This window comes from Lissotriton helveticus, chromosome 12, assembly GCF_964261635.1.
Source record: "Lissotriton helveticus chromosome 12, aLisHel1.1, whole genome shotgun sequence".
Taxonomy (NCBI): Eukaryota; Metazoa; Chordata; class Amphibia; order Caudata; family Salamandridae; genus Lissotriton; species Lissotriton helveticus.
Window position 1 is genome coordinate 267,349,115 of NC_136073.1, and position 26,844 is coordinate 267,375,958.

At 46.4% G+C, this 26,844-nt stretch overlaps 1 protein-coding gene across 8 annotated transcripts in view; it reads left to right on the top strand.

Moving 5' to 3' along the window:
* The window catches only part of PMFBP1 (polyamine modulated factor 1 binding protein 1), a 2,317,386-nt gene that overhangs the window by 558,288 nt on the left and 1,732,254 nt on the right, over positions 1–26,844 (top strand). For all 8 annotated transcript variants that reach the window (XM_078668626.1, XM_078668631.1, XM_078668625.1 and 5 more), the window contains one exon: positions 24,121–24,267. In XM_078668626.1, coding sequence (XP_078524752.1) covers positions 24,121–24,267 — 147 coding nt within the window. The remainder of the gene's footprint in view (positions 1–24,120; positions 24,268–26,844) is intronic.

Genomic DNA, 26,844 nt, shown 5'->3' on the forward strand with positions numbered 1-26,844 from the left:
ACTACCTTGATACTGGCTACCTTCTTTTTTGGAAATTGTGATTTCTTTTTCAGTTGAGCAGGTTCCTTGTCTTTGGACTTGGCGTGCTCTTCTGATCGTCCTCTTCTTTCCGATTTCTGCGAGGAAGTCTGAAAAGATTGAGAGGGACGTGTATCAATGTCTTGATATCTATCAGGTTTTTTAATATTATCCCTATTTCTAAGGTTATATCTATTCCCAGAGGGGTCACTCTGCGGTGACCTCTGTCTTTGGTTTGGAGATTTCTCTCTTCGCCTGGGAGACCTTCCTCTGGACTGGAATTTCTTTTCTTTAGGATTGGATTGTTTGTTTCCATCCCAGTTCTTTTTTGGTGAATTATTATTATTAAAAAATATTTTTTCTGGACTTGTAGTCAGTTGCGGTTTTACTGGTATTCCACCTAGACTATCTCTGCCTAGTTCTTCATAGGATTTTTCTATGATTCTGGCAATTTCAGCTGGTTGGTCTGCTATATCTGTCTCTTTTAACCTCTGGCGGATCGCCACGTTTGCTGCTTCACCTTTTATGTTGGCTAGTAATATAGCCGAGACCTGCTTGAAGTCTTTCAGTAATTTCATACCAAGAGTTAAAGCAGGTTCTGGACCGTATTCATCTTGAATTTGTTTTAGCACATCTGGTATTACCGAAATGGATGGAACACCGTGCGTTTTTGTGTAGATGGAAGCAAAGACTGTACCCCAAGTGTCACAGTCCTCAATGTGTGGTGCGATTCCCATTGGGAGACATATAGTCAGAATCCTGTGTTTTTCCAGCGGGGTGGTGTCAGGAAACACCGCCTCTATTTGGGTGATTTTCTGTGCCAACCAGAATGGTATTTGTTCCCGTTTAGCTGGAACTTTACCTAGGCAGGATTGGATGTTCTGTGGTGTAATTTTATTTGTGTTCCCCTGGTGAGGGGTCAGCTGTGGAAGTTTAATCGCTGGCTGAATTGTTGAAGTCCGCATTACATACTGAACTAATTGTCTATGAATTTTTAGTAGTTGTTTTAGCTGTATTAACAGTTCTGCTGCAGGCATTCTTTCGATGTCTGGATGTGGTGTGTATCCGGCTAAGACCGGCCACGTTGCTCCTGGTCTTCCTAAAGGACCGAGCCTTGTAATGTGATTGTTATGTTTTAGGGCGCCATCAAATAAGAGCAAATGCTCTTGGAATTTGAGTGGTACTTCCACCTCCTCGAAAGGAGTGTACGTTTCAGGAGGTTCCTCTACTTTGTAATAGTGGAAGTACTTTGTTACAGCATTTGCTGCTGGAAAATGTATCCATGAATAGTATACCTCTGTCTGCCGATATTCGTGTGCCTCGATTACGAATATGACTGTGCCACCTCTAGGTGTCAGTCCATTTTCTATAAGTTTTAAGGTTATAGATCTCCTTTTAATGACCGGAATGAGTGTTATATTCGGGTCTGCTGCTTGCATGGTAGCATCAGCATCTGCGAGTTCAGTTGCTAATCTAACTGCCTCTCGTTCATCATCACTCTCTGCCATTTTACAGACAGGATGGTATTATGTTTGTTTGCAGATCAGGTTTCTTTATGGAACAAAGATTAGATGTACAATATTTCGGAACTGTTTATCCTTCAACGTTGACTATACCAAGAACCATACATAGGAGTTCCCTCCTGCGAGGTTTTGGAGGATATAACCTTTCACCCACTCCAGACGTCTTTGGAGTATTTGGGAAAAGGGGTCTGAGTGAGAAAGCACGACTGAGTTACTCTAAATGTCTTACGTTAGTTTTATCGCCCTTTCCAAACACGTTGGGCGCCATGTAGTGTAGCTCCTATTTTCCCAATAGGCTCTGCGCATTGGAATAGTACCTACAGCAGTAAAGGCCTAGGCCAGACGTTAACTAGGTCTACTACTGTCGATACTAGACTTAATTTTTGGGTTTGCCAGCTAAGCTCAGAGTTCGCTAGAAACTTTCTCGAATGTTCAAGGAAGGATGAACTCCCCTGATTAGACAAGAAGGGATTTAGTTTCTGACAACCATAGAACATGACAACTTTGCTCTCCCCTAATCAAGAGTCAATCTCGAGAGTCGTGTGAGCACAAGGCAATTATTTTACTCAGTCAGTACGTGCATTCTTAGTCTCATCAGAATGTAGAGAAAAGGAAGAGACGGGCGTGTTCAATAAAAGATGTTATTTATTGATCAGTCTCTTTTCTCGTACAAGAGAAATGGATCGATATTATTGCAATACTTATAGTTAAGTAAAGTGCATACATTAGAAGCAATAGTATAAAATAATACTGTAAAAACATTGATATGGTTTCTGAGCCATATGATGTTTAAAATGATTAAAATATATTTACATACACATATACATTTGACTAAACGTGCTCAACTGGTGTTTCTAAATACGCCTACCCCGTGTACCTGACCTAAGTCTAATGCGTGGGCGGGAATAGAAAGTTACAGTTTAGTTTAAGTTTGTTTTTGCCAAGTGAATAACTAAAGAATTCTCTAGGAGGGGTTATTCAGTTCTGTACCTGGAATTTAGGATGAATGAGGAATGGTATCTCTTTCTCTGCTCTCGATATTCCAGGCTGCCTGCGAGGGCTGCCCAGAAGCGCCGGTGCTGGGTCTCTCGGCTTGAGATAGCAGCGCGTCTCTCAGCGCGTCAGGAAGGCGGGGCTGCTGCCTGCGGGGTCTGCTTCTGCTCTCGGCTTCGGCAAGTATGGCTGCTCCGTCTTGTCACCATGCGTGTGTTTGCATAGGGCAAGGTCGGCAATATTTATACCTTAAAGGTGCCGAGATTGACGTAAGGATGGACATAGGTACGTCAATAAAGATGTCATACGACTTGCTCGTTAGCACATTCTTTACTAAAGTTCTCTGTGAAATCAAAACAATGGCCGCACGGATTATCCAGGTTGTCATAGGTTTGATTTGTTATGAGAACGTCGTATGCCTTATCAGGGGCTGGAGGAATATCGCTTGTCTAATTAGATCTCAAGCGTTATGACCTAATCAGATAACACGTTCCTGTGCCGTAGTGTGACTGCGTCAGATAACGGTATCTGCATCATGGGGGATTTCTTGCCTCATGGGCTGACTGTTAGTTAACTAGCTAGTAAGTTTAACCAGAATAGGGTCAGGAATAGGGGGATCGAATCAGAACCTATAGAAATACACGACAATGGTTAGGCCTAAAACCAGATTGTGAAGGGTCTAGGCCATCCGCTGTCTCGATATAGTTAGAAAAGTGGGTGTTCACGTGCTTCTCTGTTAACTTGCCGATGTATGGCAAGAGAGAGATAGGTCGGAGGTTAGATAGATCCGTCCAGGGTAGGGTCGCCTTCTTCCGGATTGGGTTTACTACCGCAGTCTTCCATTCCATGGGGACTTGGCCTTTGGCCAGGGAGGTGTTGATAACTGCCTGGATCGAGGGGCCTAAGATGGAAATCAAAGGGGCCACCATTTTAGCAGGAAGGAGGTCGCTGGGAGAGCCTGTTTTCATATGGCCAATAAGTGTTGCCAAATTTTGATCTGTGACGGGTGGGAACTGGATCAAGGGATCCTCAACCAAGTCTTCTCACAATGGGGCACTCCTCAGATCGACCTGTTCGCCACAAGATCCAATGCCAGATGCCCACACTTCGCAAGTTGGCATCCCCAGAAAGGGTCTCTAGGGAATGCATTTTCGATCACATGGTGTAACGTCTTTGCGTACGCCTTTCCACCATTTCCAATGATTCCCAGAGTCCTCAGGAAATTGAAAGCGGAGCCTTGTACGCTCATTCTGATAGCCCCAACTTGGCCACATCAACATTGGTTCACGGAACTCCACTGTTTGTCTCTAGAGCTACCAATACGGTTGAAACAGTTTCCGTCTCTCCCCACGATGAACAACCAGCAAGTCCAGCATCCGAATCTGGCTTCACTCAAATTAGCCGCTTGGTTCCTGAGTTCAGAGAACTTCAGAATTTGAATATTCCGCCAGACTGTAGAGCCATCCTGGCTCAAGCAGGAGCGGATAGTACCAACAAAACATACTCTTTAAAATGGAAGAGGTTTTGCATCTGGTGTAAGGCTCAAGGAATACATCCTTTCTCTTCCTCTCCGGAACAAATATTGCCTTATCTTCTCCATCTGGCAAACTCAGGCCTTGCTCATGCTTCCGTCAGGGTCCACTTGGCGGCGATATCCTGTTACAGAAGATCTCCTATTGGCCCTTCTCTTTGGTCTCACAGATTGATCAAACAGTTTTTGAAAGGACTCTACAGGAATTTTCCCCCTGTGAAAATTTTGCCACCTACCTGGCACCTTAACACAGTCCTTAATCAGCTGATGAAGCATCCCTTTGAGCTGGTACACAGGGCTGACTTGAAATACCTCTCTTGGAAGACAGCCCTCCTGCTTGCACTCACCTCCGCAAGGCAAGTGAATGAGCTCCAAGCCTTCTCAATACAGGAACCTTTTCTGCAATTTAAACAGGACAGGGTAATTTTACGAACAAATCCAAAATGTATTGCAAAAGTCCCGTCGGACTTCCATCTCAACGAACCTGTGGTCTTGCGTTCTTTCTTCCCAAATCCCAGTACTGTAGCGGAAAGGACGTTACACTCTCTAGATCTTAAACGCTGCCTGAAATTTTATATTGAAAAGACAAAATCCTTCCGAAAGTCACACCAGCTATTTGTGGCTTACAGTAGGCCCAGGAGGGGACTTCCACTCACCAAACAAAGTATCTTTCGCTGGATTTCTGCAGCTATTTTATTTTGTCATGAACAGGCAGGGCAAACCCTGCAATCTAAAGTTCGAGCCCACTCTACCAGGGCAATATCTACATCCATGGCACTTTTTGCAGGAGTGCCGGCCATAGACATTTGCAGAGCGGCAACATGGAAGTCGCCACATACCTTCACTAGGCATTACTGCCTGGCTACAGAACTCATGAAGGATGCTGCGGTGGGGCAAGCAGTTCTTCGTCATCTGTTTCAGTAGAGGTGAGCCCTCTTTTCATCCCTCCATCCTTCTCATGTATGCACATTTCTCTATTGTATAATTTGGTGATATTTCTTGTTTGCAACTGTATGTTTCTATTAGTCGCTTGATATGTTGTTATCTGATGACTTGCATATCCTATACCATCCGAAATGTGCTTTGTTCATTGCTTGCTACTCTGATTCAGGCATGTGAATCTATGAAAGACACCCCTAATACTGGATGAGAAATGTGTTACTTACCTGTAACTGTAGTTATCCAGTATTGGTGTCTGTCATAGATTCACATGCAACTCTCCCGCCTCCCCTGGAAGGGCTCACCTACGTCTCTCAGTAATACGCCTACTTAGCATTGTGCGTATGAAAATCTGATGAACTGAGGCTCCTTCCAGGAGGGTTCTAGAGGGAGCTGACAGCTGATTGGCTCTTTTCTAGAGTTTGGTCCTTTCTACAAAAGGACATGGATATGTTACTAATGTGAGGCCTTTAGGCCTATTTATCTATATGTCTATGGGACATTACTTTATTTATGTACCGGGGACTCCCATTCCGACGACTGGGAATGATTCAGGCATGTGAATCTATGAAAGACACCAATACTGGATAACTGCAGTTACAGGTAAGTAACGCATTTCTTCAAGAACGGAACTGTTCACTGTGGATAATTATTAAGGAAGGTAGGCACCAACTAGATTGATGGTTTGACGTGCATTGATTCAGTCTGCAGTGTAGTCATTTGGACAAACGACGAGTTATTGCATAGATGCAAAGAAAACCAGATGAGGGCAGGTGGCTTTTAAAAGTGGCTAAAAAAATAGTAGCAGTTTTAGAACTATTAGAAACGAGGCAAAACCTACTGGAGAATTGATGTCAGTGTTTTTCTGTGTTCACTCTTCAAAATCCACAAAATTAAACGATGCACATTTCATTTTAAGAATGGTCTTGCTTGAGGACTCCCATACACTTTGGACTTGGCAGCCAGGGGAAGGGAGACCAGCCACCACTGAGGAGGAGGTTAGAAGAAAGGCTTATCCACTGGCTGAGACTGGCTTCGCAGTGCACAATGTTGTCATTTTTCAGAATAACACAATACTCCACTAGGTCCCAACTCTAATGATTTATCTACAGAGTGAGTTCCTGCAACCCTTTCATTTTTTAATCTAGTAAAATATGATTTTCAACTTGCTAACCGCTGTGTGCTAGCACTAGTTTAAAATTTTTTTTTTTTTAATTCAAGAACAAATAAGGATAAAAGACTGTATGAGAGCACTGAGAAGAGGAAATGTAGAGGAACATAAAAGGTAGTAGGATGTGCAAACAATGAAGTAATCGTCACAGCATTTCACTTGTGACAGGACCTAATTAGTAGACATTTGAAATATGCACTATTATTTGACCCTTGGAGCGGGTAGGGACAAAAGCCTCCGTCTCTAAGTCCAGGCAAGCTGGGATGGAAGAGAGCCAACAAGGATTCTCTTAGAAAGGACGTCAAGGATATTTATGGGCGTTTTGGTGGACCCGATTTGACGGTTCTGAATTTTAGTCTAACCCTTCTCACTCTTTCAGGTTTGTACATAGTAAGCTGCCTTCCATGAGACGCACTACTGACAAAAGTCTTGAAGGGGGTCCATTTTTTCATATTTACCAATTTATTATGAACAAGGTTTGGCAGTTTTTTCATCATGCTCAGATACCTCATCTTAGTCTGCTATAAGGACAGTGTCATTGTTGAGCTTTCACTTGCCAAGATGATTCATCATAAGTAGCAAAATATGAAAGTTGCCAGCCTTCTTGTCATGTATAGCAGCAGATATTCCCCTCCTCCCATTACCAAATAATAGTAACAGTGGGTCCATTGTTGAGAAAAGACCAGTAATATTCCGATACAAAGCCAAGATTCAACACTAGTGTGCAAGAACCACCATAAGTGGATATGTCTTCCTCTGTTATGTTATGTTATGTTATGCGTTTTTATTAGGCGCACAGATGCTCCAGCCAAGGAGCGTCCTGGCGCCCGACAAGGCAGCTGCACAACACAACAAAACAATAATCAAGCACACTTAAACTAAGGGAATAAAAAGGTTTTCACCGCCCGGCGAAAAGAAAGAAGATCCCCAAGGGCACGAATCGCCGGGGGAAGGGAGTTCCAAAGCACCGCTGCCCGAACTTTAAAGGAGCGCCCGCCAGCCCTACTCCGCTTAAAGCGCGGGACAATAGCCAGTTCTAGATCAGCAGATCTTAAAGCTCGGGCTGGAATGTAATGGGCCAAAAGTGTCGACAGAATCACAGCTGGGGATCCCTTCAGAATCTTATATGCGACCGAGAGGACCTTAAACTGGATCCGCTGGGCCACCGGGAGACAGTGCAATATACTGCATCCCTTCCAGCATCTATCTGAGTTATACATCGAATTCAGCCAGTGAGGGGGTCCTACACCAGCGTGTCAAGATCAACAATGTATCCTCATAAACATACATATATGGATGCATTAGCTAACCTCAAACAAATGTTTGAAAAGGTATCCTCAGAAATGGACATTCAGTTCTTCCCATTTTACCCTGTATCAAGGAACCCTAGAAGATATGATGGAGCTGAATCTGTTGTATAGTAATGCGCCCACACTACTTATCACCCCATGTCAAACACCTGTAGGATATAGGTTAGTTCCCTTGAGGTAGCCCAGGACCTCATCTGTGACCAGATTAACCCATCACTTGCTGCAAATTGGAAAAGGTCAAAGCAAGATTCCTTATCTCACAGCACTCTGACCATATTGACCTCTCAACTCGAAGAGCCTCTCCGCTCCCCATGTTACAATCCTATTATTGATTTTCCCCAGTAGAAATATGGGAAATAGGGCTTTGGCAACGTGGTTGGGGGAAGCAGGGGGTGGGGCAACTTGTCTGAGAACCCCCCTACCAGTAATCCCATGGTATACTAGTTATGAATAGGTGGTGCGACATGTGATGGTTACATTTATGATGAAGCTAGAGGGAATGCTTAAATGCAATATCTGATTATTATGTTTTGGTTTTGGACCATGGCTTAGTGATGAGTGGATTCATCCATTCTAGAGCCATCCAAATATAAGCCACCAGGATATAATAGGCTAGATGTGGTAAACAATAACCCACCACCTTTCAACCCCAGATAAATGATTGCTCTCCTTACTTTCACCCTTTTCCCATCTCACAGAAAAGATGTAAACTTTTTGTGTATATGTTTTATGGTGGCACTCAGGCCAACACGGTGAGGGGCTGGGTCTAGGGTGGAAGTTTATTTTCAAGCAGGCTATCTTGCCTCACCTGTATAAAGTCTTTGAAAGGTGAGGTTCTGTGAATTCTGAACCCGTGGGTTCCATTTTGTGTATGGCAGCCATTTTGTGGTTGCCCTCACATAGGCCGATGACTGTGGCTGAACTAGTCTTTTAAGGACATGTACACCTTAGCTCGCGTTCGTGCTGACTCCTGTTTGACCTGAGTGAACTGACCCTGTTGCCTGAAGCTGACCTTGTTAAACCAGTTCCTGCCCTTTAGCTGATCAAGATTAAGGATCAGAGCACAGGACATCATAAAGGTTTACTGCACACAAACATGCCTTATCCTACTTCTATCTGTTTCTTTTTCTTCTTTTATGGTCTATTTACGACATGGGTTGTGGTCCTTTTTATTATGGGTTTGTCCGGCTTGTCTAAAGAAGAATGTTGGGTTTGTTCAATGATTGATTATGGGCCGGACAACTGTAAAATGGGTTTGTCGTCATGCAATACTTTCATTGTGGAAACATGTGATTGGTTAAACTGTAAACAAAGAATGTTTGCCTGAAGCATAATGTTTGGCATAAAAATGGATGATTTGCTTTGTAAAGTTGAGCACTCTCCTGATAACTCATACCGTGATGATTCCTAGGACTTCTGTTACTGGCTGCAGCCAATAATTTTTATCTTTTACGCCACTCAGAAGTATCCAGTGTCTCTGTATTCTAAGACAGGTGAACCCGAAGACTTTGGGCATGCCCCTGGCGCCGCTGGGTTCTAAAACCCAGTTCTTCAAAGGAGCATCTAGAGGGCCCAGACATTTTGAGACCTTTGTTGTTCCGGGATAAGTAGATTTTCAGGTATTTTAACTGTCCCTGATGTTCACTGTTCACTATAAGTTCTCGCACCTTAACAGCCTATCCCCCACCATGGCACCTAGATTAACCCCTATACGTTCAGATTTCATATTATAGTTAATCGTAAAAGCTGAGACCAGAGAGAAGGCTTCCAGCGAGCCAAGCAAGCCTGGTGGTTAAGCTTCTGGATTGGTTTGCAAGCATGAGATATTGTTGCCAAATGCAATTGCCTTGTGAGGTCCTAACACAATTCTAATTCCACTAATATCCTCCACTGAATTGATTTAAAAAACAAAAATGTTTTAAAGAAAGTTGGAAAAGGAGTGGAGCTCTGGACATTCCTGTCAAGTACGATGAGACAGATCTATTGTAGATGACAAGTGCTCATTCATTTTTAGAGTGGTCTCTGGGTGCACAAAACGAGCCCTGATATTTGTTTTTAAGCTCAATGCTAGGGTACTTTTATCAGTTAACTTAAACAGGTAACTATTCTGCACTATCAAACAACTTCTCAGCCTCTAAACAGAGAAGTTGGACTGTTCTCATACCCTTATTGGGGACTGCACTAGCCTAGTATTATTGCTGGGGGTTCTAACTTTAATGTATCCTGATTGATAAGGTTAAATAAGACAGGGCTATACTGCGGCCAATCAGAGCACTAAGATCGAAGTAAAAAGTTTTACATCACACTAAAGGAGAGCATTTGACCTGTGTGAATCAAACTTACTGAAGCCCGACAAGGATTCCTGTAAGAGAATCTAAAACTTCAGTCAAGTCAGGCTATGAGTGGGAAAGCTGACTGTTGGTAAAAAGTCTTCCAAGCAAGCCATCTGATTGCAGTCTATATATGTATGAGAAGTAGCCTGAAACGACTCCCAAGGTGATCGTTCATGCAAATCAATCCTTTCTGTACCATCTCTTACTTTCGTCAAGTGGTTGCATGCCTGTTTCTTGCAGATCTTGTAGGATACATTTCTGCTATGCCCTGCTTCTCATAATAGCTTTGCTGGGTATAATTGTAATTGTATTTATATAAGCTTACTACCCCTGACGAGGCTTCAAATCACTATTTCGGCGAGTAGCACTCTAATCCGGAACCCATGAAGGATTAGTGGTGAATTAGTATAGTGAAATATGAAAGTGATTTGAGTGGTGGATATGTTAGTCAGTAATTTGGATTGGGAAGGGTAATGGACGGATAGAAGAGGCAAAAGGTTTGCATTTATATTTGATGAGTAGCATGCTACTCTGGAACCCAAACAGGATTAGTGGGAATTAGTATAGTTAAATATGCAGTTAATTTGAGTGGTGCACATTTTAATCTTTATTTGGATTAAAAGGGAATAGTGGAGGGATAGAATAGGGAATGGTCTAAAAATGTTTTTTTGTTTGTTGGAGTTTATAGCCGTAGGAGGCGGTTAGGGTGAGTAAAGGGGAGGTGCAAGGGAGTTAGTATGAAATTAATTTGAGTGGTGGACATGTTGTTCTGTTTTTTGGATTGAAAGTGAATGGTGGAGGGATAGAAGAGGGAAGGAGGGATAGAAGAGGCAAGTGTTCAGAATCTTTTCTTGTTTTTGTTTATAGCAGTAGGAGGGGATTTGGGATGAGTTAAATGGAGATAGAGGGGAAAGAGTCAGAGGTAGGAGTTTATAAAGGCGTGTTTGGGATAGAAGAGGGAAGAGTTTAGAAATGGTAATTTTGGAGGTCATATGAGTGGTATGGGGTTTGGGATGAAAGAGAGTGAAGGTAGAGGATATATTGATAGAGGTTTAGGGTGAGCAATAGGGTAGTGCATTAGAAAGAGTAGTAGAATGAGGTTTGAGATGAGTCAGACAGTTGAAATAGATTATATATTGAGAGTGGTATAGGGTGAAAAATAGGGTAGTGCATTGGATATGCTGAATAGAAGAAAAGTAATAAATATATAGATACATAAGTACATGGAAGGTATTTATATGCATAAGGAATGTAGTATATGCACAGTAAAGATGCATTTAATAAACTCTGGCTTTCAAATGTTTTTGTACTTTAATTGTTTTTTTTGTAATTAAATAGTGAAGCAATTGTAGTTCAATAGTTCTGATAAAAGATTTACTGATTTATGCAGTCACATATACATGTTAAAAACATAGAATACTGTAACTATCAGTAATATGTACATTTGTTAAGCAGAACTAACGAATGTCTATATTTTTAAAAACATAATTATTATACATGTATAAGGAGTTTGTACACCACTTTCCTTACCAAATCCCCTCTAGTTTGCTCCTTTCTGTGTACAAGTCTCTATAAACTTTCTGTGAGCTAGTTGTCCTGTGTGTCTTACTGTGATGTCTGGGATTCTGATGTCTGTCCCATTGAAGAAGCAAAAAGTGGGTCGTGTGGGCTAAGAGTTTGCCCCTGCATGATCGCCTTGGCCGCATCCTCCTCTGTGTCCCATGATGCATCATGGTCAGCATTTTCATTACAATAATGATTCAATGCCTCAGACACACAGTCTCGCAAACAACATTACAAAATGCTGTCTTGGTCATAATCCTCACTCTTGGCTGTGGGGGAGCCTCTCGATGCAGCCCAATTCTAGAGCAGCGAGAGCGTGATCAGACAATATCTGCATCTAGACATGCGTAGGGCAGACCTGGAGAGTAAAGATGAATCCCTTCTAGAATGAGACTCCTACACACCAGAAATAAAGTGTGTTCTCACTATTTTTTATGTTGGGTGCACCATAAATCCAAGAGGTGTAGATCTTACAATCCTGCCCAATAGGCTCCCAGGGAGGCCACAGCTACCCATACCAAGCTATCTCTTATGTGTAAATCACCAGGCACAAAGCCATAAAAACTACGCCTTGTATCCATTGGAAAAAAGATAATAGGTTAGTCTAGAGACCTGCCTCGCCCAGCCCCTCCTATCATCTTTCCCATTAGATGTTGCCTCTATGGTAAACAGCATTTAGCCATGTATCAGGATGGCTGAGCCCTTAGTTTTATCTAAGGTTATTGAATGAAACTGGGACTGAAACTGGGACTGGAACCGGTAAGACGTCAGGTGCTTTCTGTCATCTTTAATTAAGTGCATCTCATGCAGCAAGGCCACATATTGAGTTCTTCGTCAGTAATTCAGCCCTTGTACATTAAGTAACACCAACTTAAGTATTAGTAAAAGTGTAAAAAGGGCACAGGTCCTTTCTCTTTGTATTAACTGTATATAAATAATCCCATTTTAGATGTTTTGGGTCCTCTGTGAATAGGCCTCATGGATTTTTATCCTTCGATAAATACGCTGCTCTAAAGCCATTGTTTTGCTTTGGTTGATTTTCCATTGCACTGCTGTTTTTCCCCCTACACTGGAATAACTGAAGTGGTGTTAGTCATAGTTGGGGGCATACCAGAAGTGGAAGAGCCGTGGTGCTTTAAGTCATCCTAGAATGGCATTTGTAGTGCTGTTTGAATTCTTGTACTGTCTGTGCACGCCTGCGGCATATGATCGGTTAGGTTTACGCCACCCCAGCAGAATAAGTGTTCTCATATAGCAATTGTTTTTTTTAATAGGATCTAACTTAAGTTCTTATGCCCTTGTAGCATGTCTGATTGGTTTACCTTTGTTTAGGTGTAAGATGGGGGCTGAAACCTGATCAATGTGTTGCTGGGTTTCAGTATGCGGGCTTAAATATTCTTATGTTATATGCTATGTTATGTTATATGCTGTTTTATTACGCGCTCAATTACTACCGGAGTATCCTGGCGCGAAAAGAAAGGAAAACTGAAACGGGGAACAGCTAAAAGGCCATCTTGAACAAATGGGTTTTCAGAGCCTTTTTAAAAGGACCAAAGTTCAGGGGAGCTCGCAAGAACAAAGGAAGGTCATTCCAGGCAGACGCTGCTCTGACCGCAATTGACTGGTCCCCCAACCGAGAGCGCCGAAAACGTGGGGCCTGCAGCAGATGTTGGGCGGCAGAGCGCAAAGGTCTGTTGGGAGAGTAGCGACTAAATCGTTTCCTCAAGTAAGCCGGACCTTGTCCATTTATAGCTTTGTGAGCCAGTGTGAGAATTTTGAAAATGATCTGTTGCGGTACTGGCAACCAGTGCAATGTCTGCAAATGGATCTTTACACTCACACGGCTAGAAATGTTGCATAAGAGTCTGGCGGTGGCATTTTGAATTACCTGGAGACGCCCCACCAGAAAGGCCGGTGAACCACTCAGCAAGGCATTGGCATAGTCTAGGCGCGAGAGAATTAATGCTCTCGCAACTGACTCTCTTGCTGTAGAAGGAAGATAAGGAAAAAACGTCCATAGTGCCTTAAGTGTGCCGAAGCAGCCCCCGTCAGTTTCTTAATGTGTGCCTCGAATCGGAGGTCTTTTCCAAACCAGACCCCCAAAATCTTAGCGGGGATATTAACTGAACAGGGTAACGGAAAACTAGCCGGCCAAAGTGATTCTCTGAAGCTAGGGGGAAAAAGACCGTACAACAGAATTTCCATTTTGTCCTCATTGCATTTCAGTTGTGCGGCCGCTAGCCAGTTAAAAACCGAGGATAAACAGGACTGAATCCTCTCCGTGTCCAGGACAGTGCCGGGCCAGGTAAACAGCAGCTGCGTGTCATCAGCATAGGCTATGATTTTGGCCCCCCAGTTGTTCGGCCATCTTTATCAAGGGGGTCAGGTAAACATTAAAAAGCAAAGGACTCAACGTGGAGCCCTGAGGGACCCCCGTCGAAAGGTGCTTATCAGTAGATGAAAATGGGGGAAGCCAGACCTGCTGGGATCTGGTCGAGAGAAAAGAACCCTGCCAGTCCAAGGCTAAGCCCGTAACCTTAAATATTTCCTTGCTCTTTGTGTCTTGCCTGCCCTACTATGGACAATGTGAAGCCCGCATTCTGAAACTTTGTCACATTAATAAAACTGCTGTAGGTACGTCTAAGAAGCTCTGTTAGGTTGCTGTCCTATTTCGTGTTTCAATATGTGCCAAGGCATTCGTTGCTGTTTGGTGACGAGTGTTTACATTTCTAAATTTCGTGTGGGCTTCAAACTAGCACAAAGCCAGCCGGAGTGGACATGTGCTGTCAGTTTTTACCAAAATCGCATGAGAGTAGACCCATTAATCCGGATAATGGCATGTGCAGTGGTACAACCCACTGAGGTACACTTTTGCTATGGATGGGGCAGAAAAAGAACAGCAATGATAGTTGGTTGGCACTATGCAACCTTTTAAAGGCCACCCCTTGCTCGAGAGAGCCGGCTTTCACGCTGCCAACACCTTGTTCTCCAGAAGGAATGTCTGGCCCGTCCCAGGCTGTCATAAGAAATCTGTATAATATATCATCCCATGATCATTACAGAACCAATATGAAAACGAAAAGGTGCCCAGAAGGACTTCTTGATAGGTATAATGCTGTTGCTTTCCAGTTATATCCAACACAAAAGCTCGCCATTTTTTAGGAGGAGTTCGGCAGGCTCTATCTTTTCTCTCACTCTCTGCAAAACCTTGTGAGTATGATGTGCGGTGCGCATCTTTAAACATGAGGCGCCCAGCTACATCGAACACTCTCAGACAGGGCACCAGGAACGACGGCGAGGCAAACCACCGCGGTTAGTGGCCTCGCCAGCGCTACGAATCGCTATGTAAAATGCTACAATAGAATAATGTAGAAATTGACCCGCTGAAACCTCACACAGAGACCGTCTCTGAGTACTTCTGCTGTGACCTTTCTATTTAATGCTCCTGGGGCAAGTTCAAGGCCTTTCCAATTTCTGCTTCCACCGTCCCTCTTGTCTCTTTTTCAGCTGTCTCTTGTGTTTTTTCCTGCTCGGTGGCAGGGCGATTCCCTGGCAGGTTTGTCGGATGATGGATGGCAGAGAGCGTGCACCGCCTTTATCAGAGGAGGCGATTGGTCAGAGGAGCGGCCCGAGTCTCGAGAGCTAGCCCGCACGCTGCTACTGCTGCCCGGGACGGAATCAGGCAAAAGTCACTTTGAGTCTTCAGGGAGCCCTTGAGCCCAGATGTGATTTATCCTCCTCAGTAGAAATAACATTAAACAAAGATAGTTAGAGCCGCAGCTCCCTGGAGGGCATCTGAGCTAACCAGTGCAAAATGGCGGCCTGCTCCAGTCCCAACCCCCTTTTACAGTCCCAGTCATCGACTGAAACATTTTAGGCAACTATATTAAATTTCCTATTTGCCTTTTTTCATTAGAAACGAACGCTGAAGCAATATCAGGTCTTCTGCAGATCGTAGCTTGCAATGCATCTGATCTTAAACATAGCTGAACATCCGGTCAAGTGATGAATTACATGTTTATCTCTTAAGAAGACCTAGAGTTTAGCATTCCATCTATGTGTGTTTGTGTGTACGAATGTATGTACGTATACATGCTTACAGGCGCGCAACACCCATTGGGCTCACCGCAGTTCAGACCCGACATATGGAAATCATTCTTGACCCTATGTCTCATGGGAACAATGCAGCCAGACCTGCCAAGCTATGTCTTCCCTGGACCACAAACAAGCATCCTGGGACCAGTTTCGGGATAACACCCCTCATGAGCCAGGCTAAGCTTAAATCCAGTGGTAAAGTGAGCAAGGGACCCACAAAGCAAACACAAGGAAATGATGGACGAAACGCTGAAACCTTTCAGACACTCACCTCGACTCACAGATCTAGGTTGAATCCATCATCGTTCTTTAGCTCACTTCGCCTCCCCAATCCAGACACAGTTATGTGCAAATCAGTCTTGACCCTGTGCCTGATGTGAACTGCCAGGCCCCGAAACCGGTCCAGTATGCTTGTTTCCGGTCCAGTGAGGACCTGGTCTAGCAGTTCGGGCTGGACTGCTCCCATTGAGAGCAGGGCCAAGAGTGATTTGCGTATGGCTGGGTTCAAACTGGAATGGCATTGGGAGCAAAAAAACAGATGGATTTAGGCCCAGATTGCTGTACCTGTGCGAATGTATGACATTGTTTTGCATTCCACGATAATATGAACCTCCCACTCGACCACCCACTGGTTCCCTTAGGCCAATACTGGCTCTATTTGGGCTATCCCTCAGTAATTTGAAATACAACAATTGGTCTCACAAAGGATATATACTTTACTGTCTTTAAAAAATATATATATATATTTTATTTCTTTTATATCTTTTTCTCATTTGTTCTTATAGTAACATTTCATAACTAGTGAGACAGTCATTTTTCTCTTACAATCTGTATATACAAAAATCCCAAAAGACAAGATAATACCTATAACCTATTGGTCTAAGATAAATAGTACAATAAATATTAACAAAATATCCAAACAGTGCATGAAAGTCCCCTTGCTATAATCACATTCGTACCCACCTCACATTCAATCAAAGCATACCAGGCAAATTCATACACACATCACATTCTGTCCATCAATTGTGCTCTTTGCATTTGTCAACCTAAGTGGGACGAGTACGCCCAGACGTGGGTCCCGTGCTCTTCATACAATCTGAGTCAAGCTAGTCTGGCAGATGACGTGTGTTAACCCGAAACCGGTCCCAGGATGTTTGTTTCCAGTCCAAGGAGGACCTGGCCGACATCAGATCCTTTTTCTGCTACTTCAAATGCAGATCTGGACCTTTGCTTCCAATTTCTTTGTTTTTTTTTTTACAACTCCCACTACAAAATACAGTGTGCTAACTTATGATGCCCCCACCTAGTACTACAGGCATCAAACCATGACATGAATGCAGAAAACCTATGTCGGTCATGGGACTCGTACGAAGTGTCTTCACTGTTTGGTCTCCGAGGTTGACTCCAACTCATGCGATGAGTGCGCTCTCATGCACATGAAGGTGATCCGGAATGCAAAGTGAAGCTGTACATCGCCAAACACAAGAAGTCACTGGCCTCTCAAAAGTCCAGTTCTTGCTCCAAGTGAAAGGGTGCAGGCTTGCTCCAGAGGCCGTTTTTGTGAGATGGGTCCAAGCAAAAGCATAAGAAAATGAAGCAAGACTCCACTCCATCCTGCCAATTCCTATCAAAAGAGAAGTCGCAAAGGCATAAAGGTGGCAATTAATCTCACTCCTGATCATAAGTTAAACCTAATGCGCCCAGAGTTCTGCGGCCATTGGTGACATCATAACAGCTCGAGGCCTTTAAGGAGACCATGCTGCATATCTTTCAAACTCTTCCAGACCCCTTTAGGCATCTTGCAGATCTTTGGGGCCCAAAGATGCATCCCAAAGATCTACAGGGGCCCTCAGTTGGATTACCACCAACAGATCCATCCTTGGCACTATCTGTCTGAACCCCTTTGAACCACCTTGGGTTCAGCACTCACTCCGGCACGGCTTACACCCCGCCTCCGAGACACACACAGGTCCTCCTTCAGTAATGCTGATGCCAGAAGGGAATTCGGTACCGACCATGCCACGCTGCGAATCGGTTACAGCGCACCTGGTCCCTATACAACCGGAGTTTGATCAGCTGCTTCCATTACCATTGAGTTGCCCTCAGAGGCATGTCTTTTTGGCTCTGACTATGACCAGAAGTTGCCACCACCCGAGTTTATGATTGTGGGAATGAGGAATGTTTACTCCCAACTTACACCCCATTATGATAATGATAGTCTTTATACAGACTTACAGGAGGCTAGCAGGCTTGATGCTTTCCTGATATATGAATGGCGTCACCTCCTGGGCCTCAACTGAAGAGAGTGCTTCCTTTGCTTTGGTAATTTGATGCGGTCTTAGACCTACAACTGCCTTTTGTTGAAGTCAAGACAATATTCTGCCAGATGTTTTTGAAACCTGGGCCAGCGTAGTCTGACCCCTTGATTCCGTTCAGTAAAGCCCTCATTGACACCTTAATGGGCACTTGGTCCAAACCCTGTTCTTGCCTCCCAGCAAGTAGGTAGGTGGCCGTATGCCATAGACTAGTTCCTGGTGACCCTGAATTCCTTGCACAGTATCCTACTCAACAGTCAGGAGGTCCAGGCTTCTACAAGCAGAATGATTCCAAATTCATTAGCTATAACTCACCCAGACTACCTTTGAAGAAGATGAAGGCATTTGGAAACCAACAGTTTTCTTTGTCTAGCCTAGCACTGATTTAATTTTAGAATATAGTTACTACCTGGGATGTCCTGTTCATCCCGGTGGACAAATACCACTGATTAAGACGGAACTCCTTGGTCTGCTTTCTTACTTTTATCGTGACCTCGATTGTTGCAATGGTTGATGTCTGCTTCCAGGTTGCTGCTACACCTTCTCAATCAATCAATCAATCAATACATTTATAGAGCGCACTACTCACCCGTAGGGTCTCAAGGTGCTAGGAGGGGGGGTGCCTTTACTGCTCGAACAGCCAGGTCTTGAGCTTCTTCCTGAAGGAGAGGTGGTCTTGGGTCAGGCGCAGGTCGATCGGGAGGGAGTTCCAGGTCTTGGCGGCCAGGTAGGAGAAGGACCTTCCTCCTGTTGTCGCTCTTCGGATGCGGGGGACGGCGGCGAGGGCGTGGCTGGTTGATCTGAGGTGGCGCTTGGGAGCGTAGAAGTGGATTCGGTTGTTGAGGTAGCTCGGGCCTTGGTCGTGTAGGGCTTTGTGTGCGTGGGTGAGGAGGCGGAAGGTGATTCTTTTGTTGACGGGGAGCCAGTGCAGGTCTCTCAGGTGTCCGGAGATGTGGCTGTTTCGTGGGATGTCGAGGATGAGTCTGGCTGAGGCGTTCTGGATCCGCTGGAGTCTCTTCTGGAGCTTGGCGGTGGTTCCGGCGTAGAGGGCGTTGCTGTAGTCCAGTCGGCTGGTGACGAGGGCCTGGGTGACAGTCTTCCTGGTCTCGGTGGGGATCCACCAGAAGATCTTCCGTAGCATGCGCAGGATGTTGAAGCATGACGAGGAGACGGCGTTGACTTGTCTGGTCATGGAGAGGGAGGAGTCCAGGATGAAGCCCAGGTTGCGTGCGTGGTCCGTTGGTTTGGGTGCGGTGCCCAGGGCGGGGGGTCACCAGGAGTCGTCCCAGGCGGAGGGCGAGGAGCCCAGGATGAGGACCTCCGTCTTGTCTGAGTTCAGTTTCAGGCGGCTGGTCGTCATCCACTCGGCTACATCTCTCATCCCTTCGTGCAGGTTGGCTCTGGCGGCGGCGGGGTCGTTGGTCAGGGAGAGGATCAGTTGGGTGTCGTCGGCGTAGGAGATTATGTTGAGGTTGTGTTGGCGTGCGATGGCCGCGAGGGGGCTCATGTAGACGTTGAAGAGGGTGGGACTCAACGAGGATCCTTGAGGGACGCCGCAGATGACTTCGGTAGCCTCTGACTTGTACGGTGGTAGGCGGACTCTCTGTGTTCTTCCGTAGAGGAAGGAGGTGATCCATTCCAGTGCCTTCTCCTGGATTCCGATGTTGCCAAGGCGCTGCACTAGGGTGCGTTGGCAGACAGTGTCGAATGCCGCGGAGAGGTCCAGGAGGATGAGGGCCGCTGTTTCTCCGTTGTCCATCAGGGTTCGGATGTCATCGGTGGCAGCGATGAGGGCGGTCTCGGTGCTGTGGTTGGCTCGGAAGCCAGACTGTGTGGGGTCGAGGGATCCATTTGTCTCGAGGAAGGCGGCCAGCTGTTTGTTGACGGTCTTTTCGATGACTTTGGCTGGGAACGGGAGGAGCGAGATGGGACGGTAATTCTTGAGTTCGGTGGGGTCTGCTGTAGGTTTCTTGAGTAGTGCGCTGAGTTCGGCGTGCTTCCAGCTCTCAGGGAAGGTGGCGGTGTCGAAGGAGGTGTTGATAATGTCCCGCAGGTGGGGTGCGATGACAACGTCGGCCTTGTTGAAGACGTGGTGAGGGCAGGGGTCGGTTGGAGATCCGGAGTGGATGGAGTTCATCGTGCGGATGGTGTCTTCGGTGCTGATCGGAGTCCAGGCGCGGAGGGTGGTGGTGGGTGGCGTTGCTGCGGTTCTGGCGTGCGTTGGTTGGATGTTGAAGCTGTTGTGTATGTCCGCGATCTTGTTGTGGAAGTAGGAGGCGAGGGAGTTGCAGAGGTCTTGCGAAGGGGTGATGTCGTTGTTTCCGGCGTTGGGGTTGGAGAGCTCTTTCACGATGTTGAAGAGTTCCTTGCAGTTGTGTGCGTTGTTGTCCAGTCGGTCCTTGTATGCAGTTTTCTTGGTGGCGCGGATCAGTTGGTGGTGTTTCCGGGTGGCGAGCTTGAGGGTGGACATGTTGTTCATTGTTGGTTCCCTTCTCCATACTTTCTCGAGGGCTCGGCAGTTCTTCTTGGAGCTCTTGAGTTCGTCGGTGAACCATGGGGTTTTTCTGCTGCCGGGTCTGCTGGGCGGGGTCCTCAGAGGGGCGAGTTCGTCCGCGCAGTTGCTGATCCACTTCGTGAGGTTGTCGGCGGCCTGGCTGGGGTTCGTTGAGCCGGCAGGAGGGTGCTGGCTCAGGGAGGCGGTGAGCTGGTCGGCTGTGATCTTGTTCCAGCTTCTTCGGGCAACCTGTTGCTGGTGGTGGTGGATCGTCGTTCTTTTGAAGGTGAAGTGGACACAGCTGTGGTCCGTCCAGTGGAGTCCTGTTGCGTGGCTGAAGGCGATGTCTTTGCTGGATGAGAAGACGGCGTCGAGTGTGTGTCCGGCGAGGTGGGTGGGGGTGGACACCAGCTGTTTGAGTCCGAGGTTGGCGAGGTTGTCGAGCAGGGTGATGGTGTTACGGTCGCTGTTGTTCTCCAGGTGGAAGTTGAGGTCCCCCAGGAGGATGTAGTCGGCGGACGGGAGGGCGTGCGGGCTGATGAAGTCGGCGATGTCCTCGCTGAATCGTGTGCGTGGTCCCGGGGGTCGGTAGATCAGGGTGCCTCTGAGGGTGGTCTTCGGGTTGGTGTGGATCTGGAAGTGCAGGTGTTCGGCGGTGGTTAGGGTGTCGTCGGTGTTGGTCGTGATGCGGATGGTGTTCCTGTGGATGATGGCGATGCCTCCTCCCGTCTGGTTGGCGGTGCGGTCCCTCCGGGTGATCTTGTAACCCTCCGGGATGGCGATGGCGATGTCGGGCGCAGAGGATGCGTTCATCCAGGTCTCCGTGAGGAAGGCGATGTCAGGGGCTGTGGTGTCGAGGAGGTTCCAGAGTTCGATGGCGTGTCTGTGGACGGAGCGGGTGTTGAGCAGGATGCACTGGAGGTGGTTGCTGCTGGTGTTCGGCTTGGCGGGTGCTGGTGCAGGGTAGGTCCGGATGCAGGTGAACTTGCAGGCGTGGCAGCTGAAGGGTCCGTGGGTGTGCTTCGGGGTGGCTCGGTGACATCCCGGGATGCCGCCGGTGTTGAGTGCGATGAGTTCGGTGGCGTTGTAGGTTCGTCGGGTCGGCTTCCGTCGGTGGGGGCCAGGGGTCCTGGCCCTGGGCGCGGTCCAGGCGCGGACGGGCGCAGACGGGCTTACCTTTGGCGCGCCTTCGGCGCACAATCGGCGCGCCCGCTGCGCGTCAACGCTGCGCGTTCGCACGGTCGCCATATATGGCGAAGTGCGCGGGGGGCGGAGCAGCTGGGAGGCGGGAGCGGGGAGGGTACACAAAGCAAAGGGGCGGGGCTAGCGGTGAAGGCGGGAAGCGGGGAGCGGGGAGGGTTGAGACGGGGACGAGAAAAGCGAAGGCGAAGCAGGCACAAATGGGGAAGGAAAGAAAACAAATCAACAGCAAATAGCAAACAGCTCAATACAAAACAAACAGATCACTATGGCAACAGCAGGCAGGGACACAGGCCGGGAAGCTGGTGTCAGGGGGCGTGGTCACGCGGCGGAGCCGGGGCAGTGAGGCAGAAGGCGGGGATCACGCGCAGCAGCTGGTGGCCGTGCGGCGCGGGGGTGTCCTAGAACTAGTCCTGATGAAGACCCGTTCTTGAGGCAGTCAGTGGCCCCCACCTACATACAGGTCGAAATGTCGACGCCTTATTGTAATGAGCCTGGATTAGTAAACAAATCTACGGGTGGACAATGCATACTGATCATCTATGCCCACACATGACAGATCCAATGAATAATTTGTAATCATTAACCAGGCTTCTAGATAACTTTTCTGACTTAGTATAAGATTATACACTTTCTATTTCTATCCTTACAATTATTCAAGCACCTTCTCATACGATTGCATTGCCAATGTGGCTTTGAAACATGGAATTGGTTGACCTTGAATTGTAGATGTGATATGCGCAACCGCTGATGATTTATTGAATTTTCAACGAAAATGTCAAACCAACAACCGTCTGTTTTTATCCTATGTGTGTGTGTTGTCTTTTCTTTTTATTCTGATTTATTCAGGACATATTGCATTTATTGTTTATAGATACCAATGCATAAAAATGCTCTGGAGAAAGTAGTAGTATCACTTTCCTGTTATGATTGTTTTCCTCGAATGGACAATTGTTGTTTTATATCGTGCATTACCCAGCTCCTTTGAGCTTAAAAATTGGGTCACCCCATTGTTTGTAATTCCTTTCTATGTTAGGCAGTCCATCAGTCCCAGCATTGTTTGCCCCTCCTCACCCCTCGAAAGAGTTTGAGAAACTCAATCGATTGTACTCCAAAAGGGCTGTAAACATTTACATAGTTTTTTTTTTTAAAATCTTTATCATTTTCCAAAAGAAATACATAAACAAAAAGGAAGCATACATTTTGCAATATATATCTGAGTCGAGCGTCATCACGAAAGTCACATATACAAAATCATAGCAGTACGAGCATAGTCAAAGGACACTACTAAAACAGATTCCGTACTGCCCTCCCACCTTGCTGGTCTATGGAATGGTTTCTTTTTACCATCTAAGAAAGTTCCCAAAGTAGAAATCTGCAGACTGGTACCACTAATTGTTTTGTGCTGTTTCTGAGGGTATGGAAGTGTCAAGTAAGAAACTGATGTTGGTGTGCAGGGGTGGCACTTGCATGCGGCTTCCCTCCCTAACCTCTGGGGCAGAATGAAGCCTACATAGAGCCGCACACACAATCTAGAAGTGCATTAGAGCACTGCTTTGAAAAGTTTCCAGGTTCAATCTGGCGCCTTGGGAATTGTCTGAAGGTAAGAATCTGCTTTTAGAGTATCCACCAGAAAGGACATTTCCAAAGCTGAGTAACTGTTTCGACAGTGGGAATCTAATATTCACCCTGGGATGGACATATTGAAAGAGACACACAGACAGAGTAGTAAACAGGCAGAGACAGACCGTTCTTCACCGAGTTTGGTGAAATCTCCCTCTGAGACGATTCACCATTACAACTTCCTACCCTAAATGGTCAGACATGTTATATGTTTCATCTAGCACAAAGGTGGTGATGTGAAAGCAAGCTCCTTTGCCCATGTTCCAATGTATTTCTAAATATATCAACTCCAACTTACTGCAGTGTTGGTGCTGTAAAACATATAATATGTCCCTTTAACTCCTTGGTGAGTAAGAGTGTGCTCCCCTATGAAAATTATGTGTATACTTGATTAGGAAGGATGAATGTGAATTACTACCTCCTTTTCTTAATGTCTCATGGGGTTTCCCTATTCCAGGTTCAAGGACTTGTGACATAAATGTCATTACCATACAGAATCCCTTGGACCATTTTGACCCCATCTCTTCAAGGGGTGAGAGTATCAATGCTGTCCAACCAAATCTGACCATTTTACGTCACTGATGAAAAGCGAATGCTCCATCAATTTATTTTAAGATTTATAATACTGCGTGTAAAGCATTATCGTGAGTGTTAGGACACACTGCCTGTGGCTTTGTTGCTAAGTGTAGCATGTCTGTAGCTTCTGTAGCTCATGCACATTGAGGTGCAAATAAGGACAGCCACTTGTTTGAGAATCGCCCAGTAGTCTGTGTGACATGAGTGAAAGACTATTAGCAATTAGATGATCATGAGACAAATCTTAGACACCTAAGCTGTGAAAGATTCAGACGAGAGTTATGTTGACACAAGTTGCAAGAAAAAGTTGTTGTTGGTTGGCCCATTTCATATGTTTTAGAGACGCCATATGTATTTGGCAGAAGTAGTGTAGTGTTGTGCACCTCAAAGATGCTTCATTTCATTTATTCGTAACATTTTATTTTGTCATTGCTAGGTCCTAGAAAAGGATGAGAAGCTTCATGAGCTGCAGGGGACCATCACAGACCTCCACCATGTGATTTCACTGAAGGACTCTGAGGCAGCTAACCAGCTCCAGGAGAAACATCTTCTCGAGAGTCAACTGAAAGCTTTACGACGCCAGGTAAGTACACCTTTTTTGATTCTGGAACATTTTCACGCACATTACACATCAATCAATCAATCAATCATACCATTTGTATAGCGCACTACTCACCCGGGAGGGTCTCAAGGCGCTTGGGGGAAGGGGTATGCTACTGCTCGAACAGCCAGGTGTTGAGTTGTTTCCTGAAGGCGAGATGGTCCTGGGTCAGCTGAAGGTGGATGGGGAGGGAGTTCCATGTCTTGGCAGCCAGGTAAGAGAAGGATCTTCCTCCGGCGGTGGCTCTTCGGAAGCGTGGTACGGCTGCGAGGGCGAGGCTGGTGGACCGTAGCTGGCGGGTGGGCGTGTAGAAGGTCAGGCGGTCGTTGAGGTACTTGGGGCCCAGGTCGTGGAGAGACTTGTGTGCGTGGGTGAGGAGCCGGAACGTGATCCTCTTGTCGAAGGGGAGCCAGTGCAGGTTCCTCAGGTGGCTGGAGATGTGACTGCGTCGGGGGACATCCAGGATGAGTCGGGCGGAGGCGTTCTGGATGCGCTGGAGTCTTTTCTGTAGCTTGGCTGTGGTTCCGGCGTAGAGGGCGTTTCCGTAGTCCAGTCGGCTGGTGACGAGTGCCTGGGTGACAGTCTTCCTGGTCTCGGTCGCGATCCAGCGGAAGATCTTGTGAAGCATACGTAGGGTGTTGAAGCACGATGAGGAGACGGCGTTGACTTGTCTGGTCATCGAGAGGGAGGAGTCCAGGATGAAGCCCAGGTTGCGTGCGTGGTCGGTTGGCTTGGGTGCGGTGCCCAGGGCTGGGGGCCACCAGGAGTCGTCCCAGGCGGAGGGCGAAGATCCCAGGATGAGGACTTCCGTCTTGTCCGAGTTCAGTTTCAGGCGGCTGTCCTTCATCCACTCGGCGACGTCTTTCATCCCTTCGTGTAGGCAGGTTCTGGCGGCGTCGGGGTCTCTGGTGAGGGAGAGGATCAGCTGGGTGTCATCGGCATAAGAGATGATGTTGAGGTTGTGCTGGCGTGCGATGGCTGCAAGAGGTCTCATGTAGACGTTGAAGAGGGTGGGGCTGAGTGAAGATCCTTGCGGGACGCCGCAGATGACTTCGGTGGCCTCGGAGCGAAACGGGGGGAGGCGGACTCTTTGTGTTCTTCCGGCGAGGAACGAGATGATCCACTCCAGTGCCTTCTCTTGGATACCGATGTTGCTGAGGCGCTGGACTAGGGTGCGGTGGCAAACAGTGTCGAACGCAGCGGAGAGGTCCAGGAGGATGAGGGCCACTGTTTCCCCCTTGTCGAGCAGGGTCCGGATGTCGTCGGTTGCTGCGATGAGGGCGGTCTCGGTGCTGTGGTTGGCTCTGAAGCCGGACTGCGAGGGGTCGAGGGATCCGTTCGTCTCGAGGAAGGCGGTCAGCTGTCTGTTGACGATCTTCTCGATGACTTTAGCAGGAAAAGGGAGGAGCGAGATGGGGCGGAAGTTTTTGAGGTCGGTGGGGTCCGCTGTAGGTTTCTTCAGGAGGGCGCTGAGCTCGGCGTGCTTCCAGCTCTCCGGGAAGGTGGCGGTGTTGAAGGAGGTGTCATCAGTGCCAACTGCCTCATCCAGTCGCAGCTGGTATGGCTCATGGGGTGCGGGGAGTATGAGCGAATGTTCGCGCGGGGGGGTGGTCACGCTGGGAGGGCTGGTTAAATAATAATAATAAAAAACGTACCTTTCCCGGGTCGCGTGTTTTCCAGGCTCCAGCTCTGGCGCCTGCTCCTGCTTTCCTACCTCCGCAGGAACAGGAAGCAGGCAGCCTCCTTCCCCTCCTCTAAGCCAATCGCCACGCTGCAACAGCAACGTTGTGGTTGGCTGGGACGCCGACCGCACAGTCATCTATGTGGAGCCCATGGAGAAAAGGTATGTCACTTAATCTCCCGGTGCCTAAAAGGGTTAAATGCAATATGTGTGAAGTGTTTTTGTGTAATCCCCACTTAATGTACGCGTTCTTTTAGATAATCTTCCAGCCCCCCCGATAATGTTGATTCATTTCTAGGTTTGCGCTATATAAATAGCAATACATACATACAAAAATATACATATGATTTAGAAAATATATAAATGCATTTTATATCTTAAACATCTATATTAAAAGTTCTATAGTTAAAAGAAAAATTCTAACAAAATAATATGGAAATAAATCTAACTTTTAAATGAACAAAGTAAAGAATACAAAGAATAATTAAAAACCAATATATTCTAAAATTATAAAACCATAAACATGAACAATAACATTATCAAAACTAAAACATAATTTAACCAAAATTACTCCAAAATATAGAATGAAAAAATAAAATGCAAACTAAAACACATTTTAAAATGAAATCACAAATCAGTTCTAACCCGTTTACCGCGGAGCAAATTCGGCCTCGGTGCGGGCTTTCCATTCGGTGGGCGGGGCTGCATCGGCCAACAGTCTTGCGCAGCACCAGGGAGGAAGTGCTCGCGTCGGCCACGGAACGGGTTAAAAAAATGAAATAAACAAAAATATTTACAGTTTGGAGAGGTCAGATTGACTATTCCCACTTCAAACTAAGCAACAGTAGGGACATTTTTGTACTTTGAAGGGATAATAT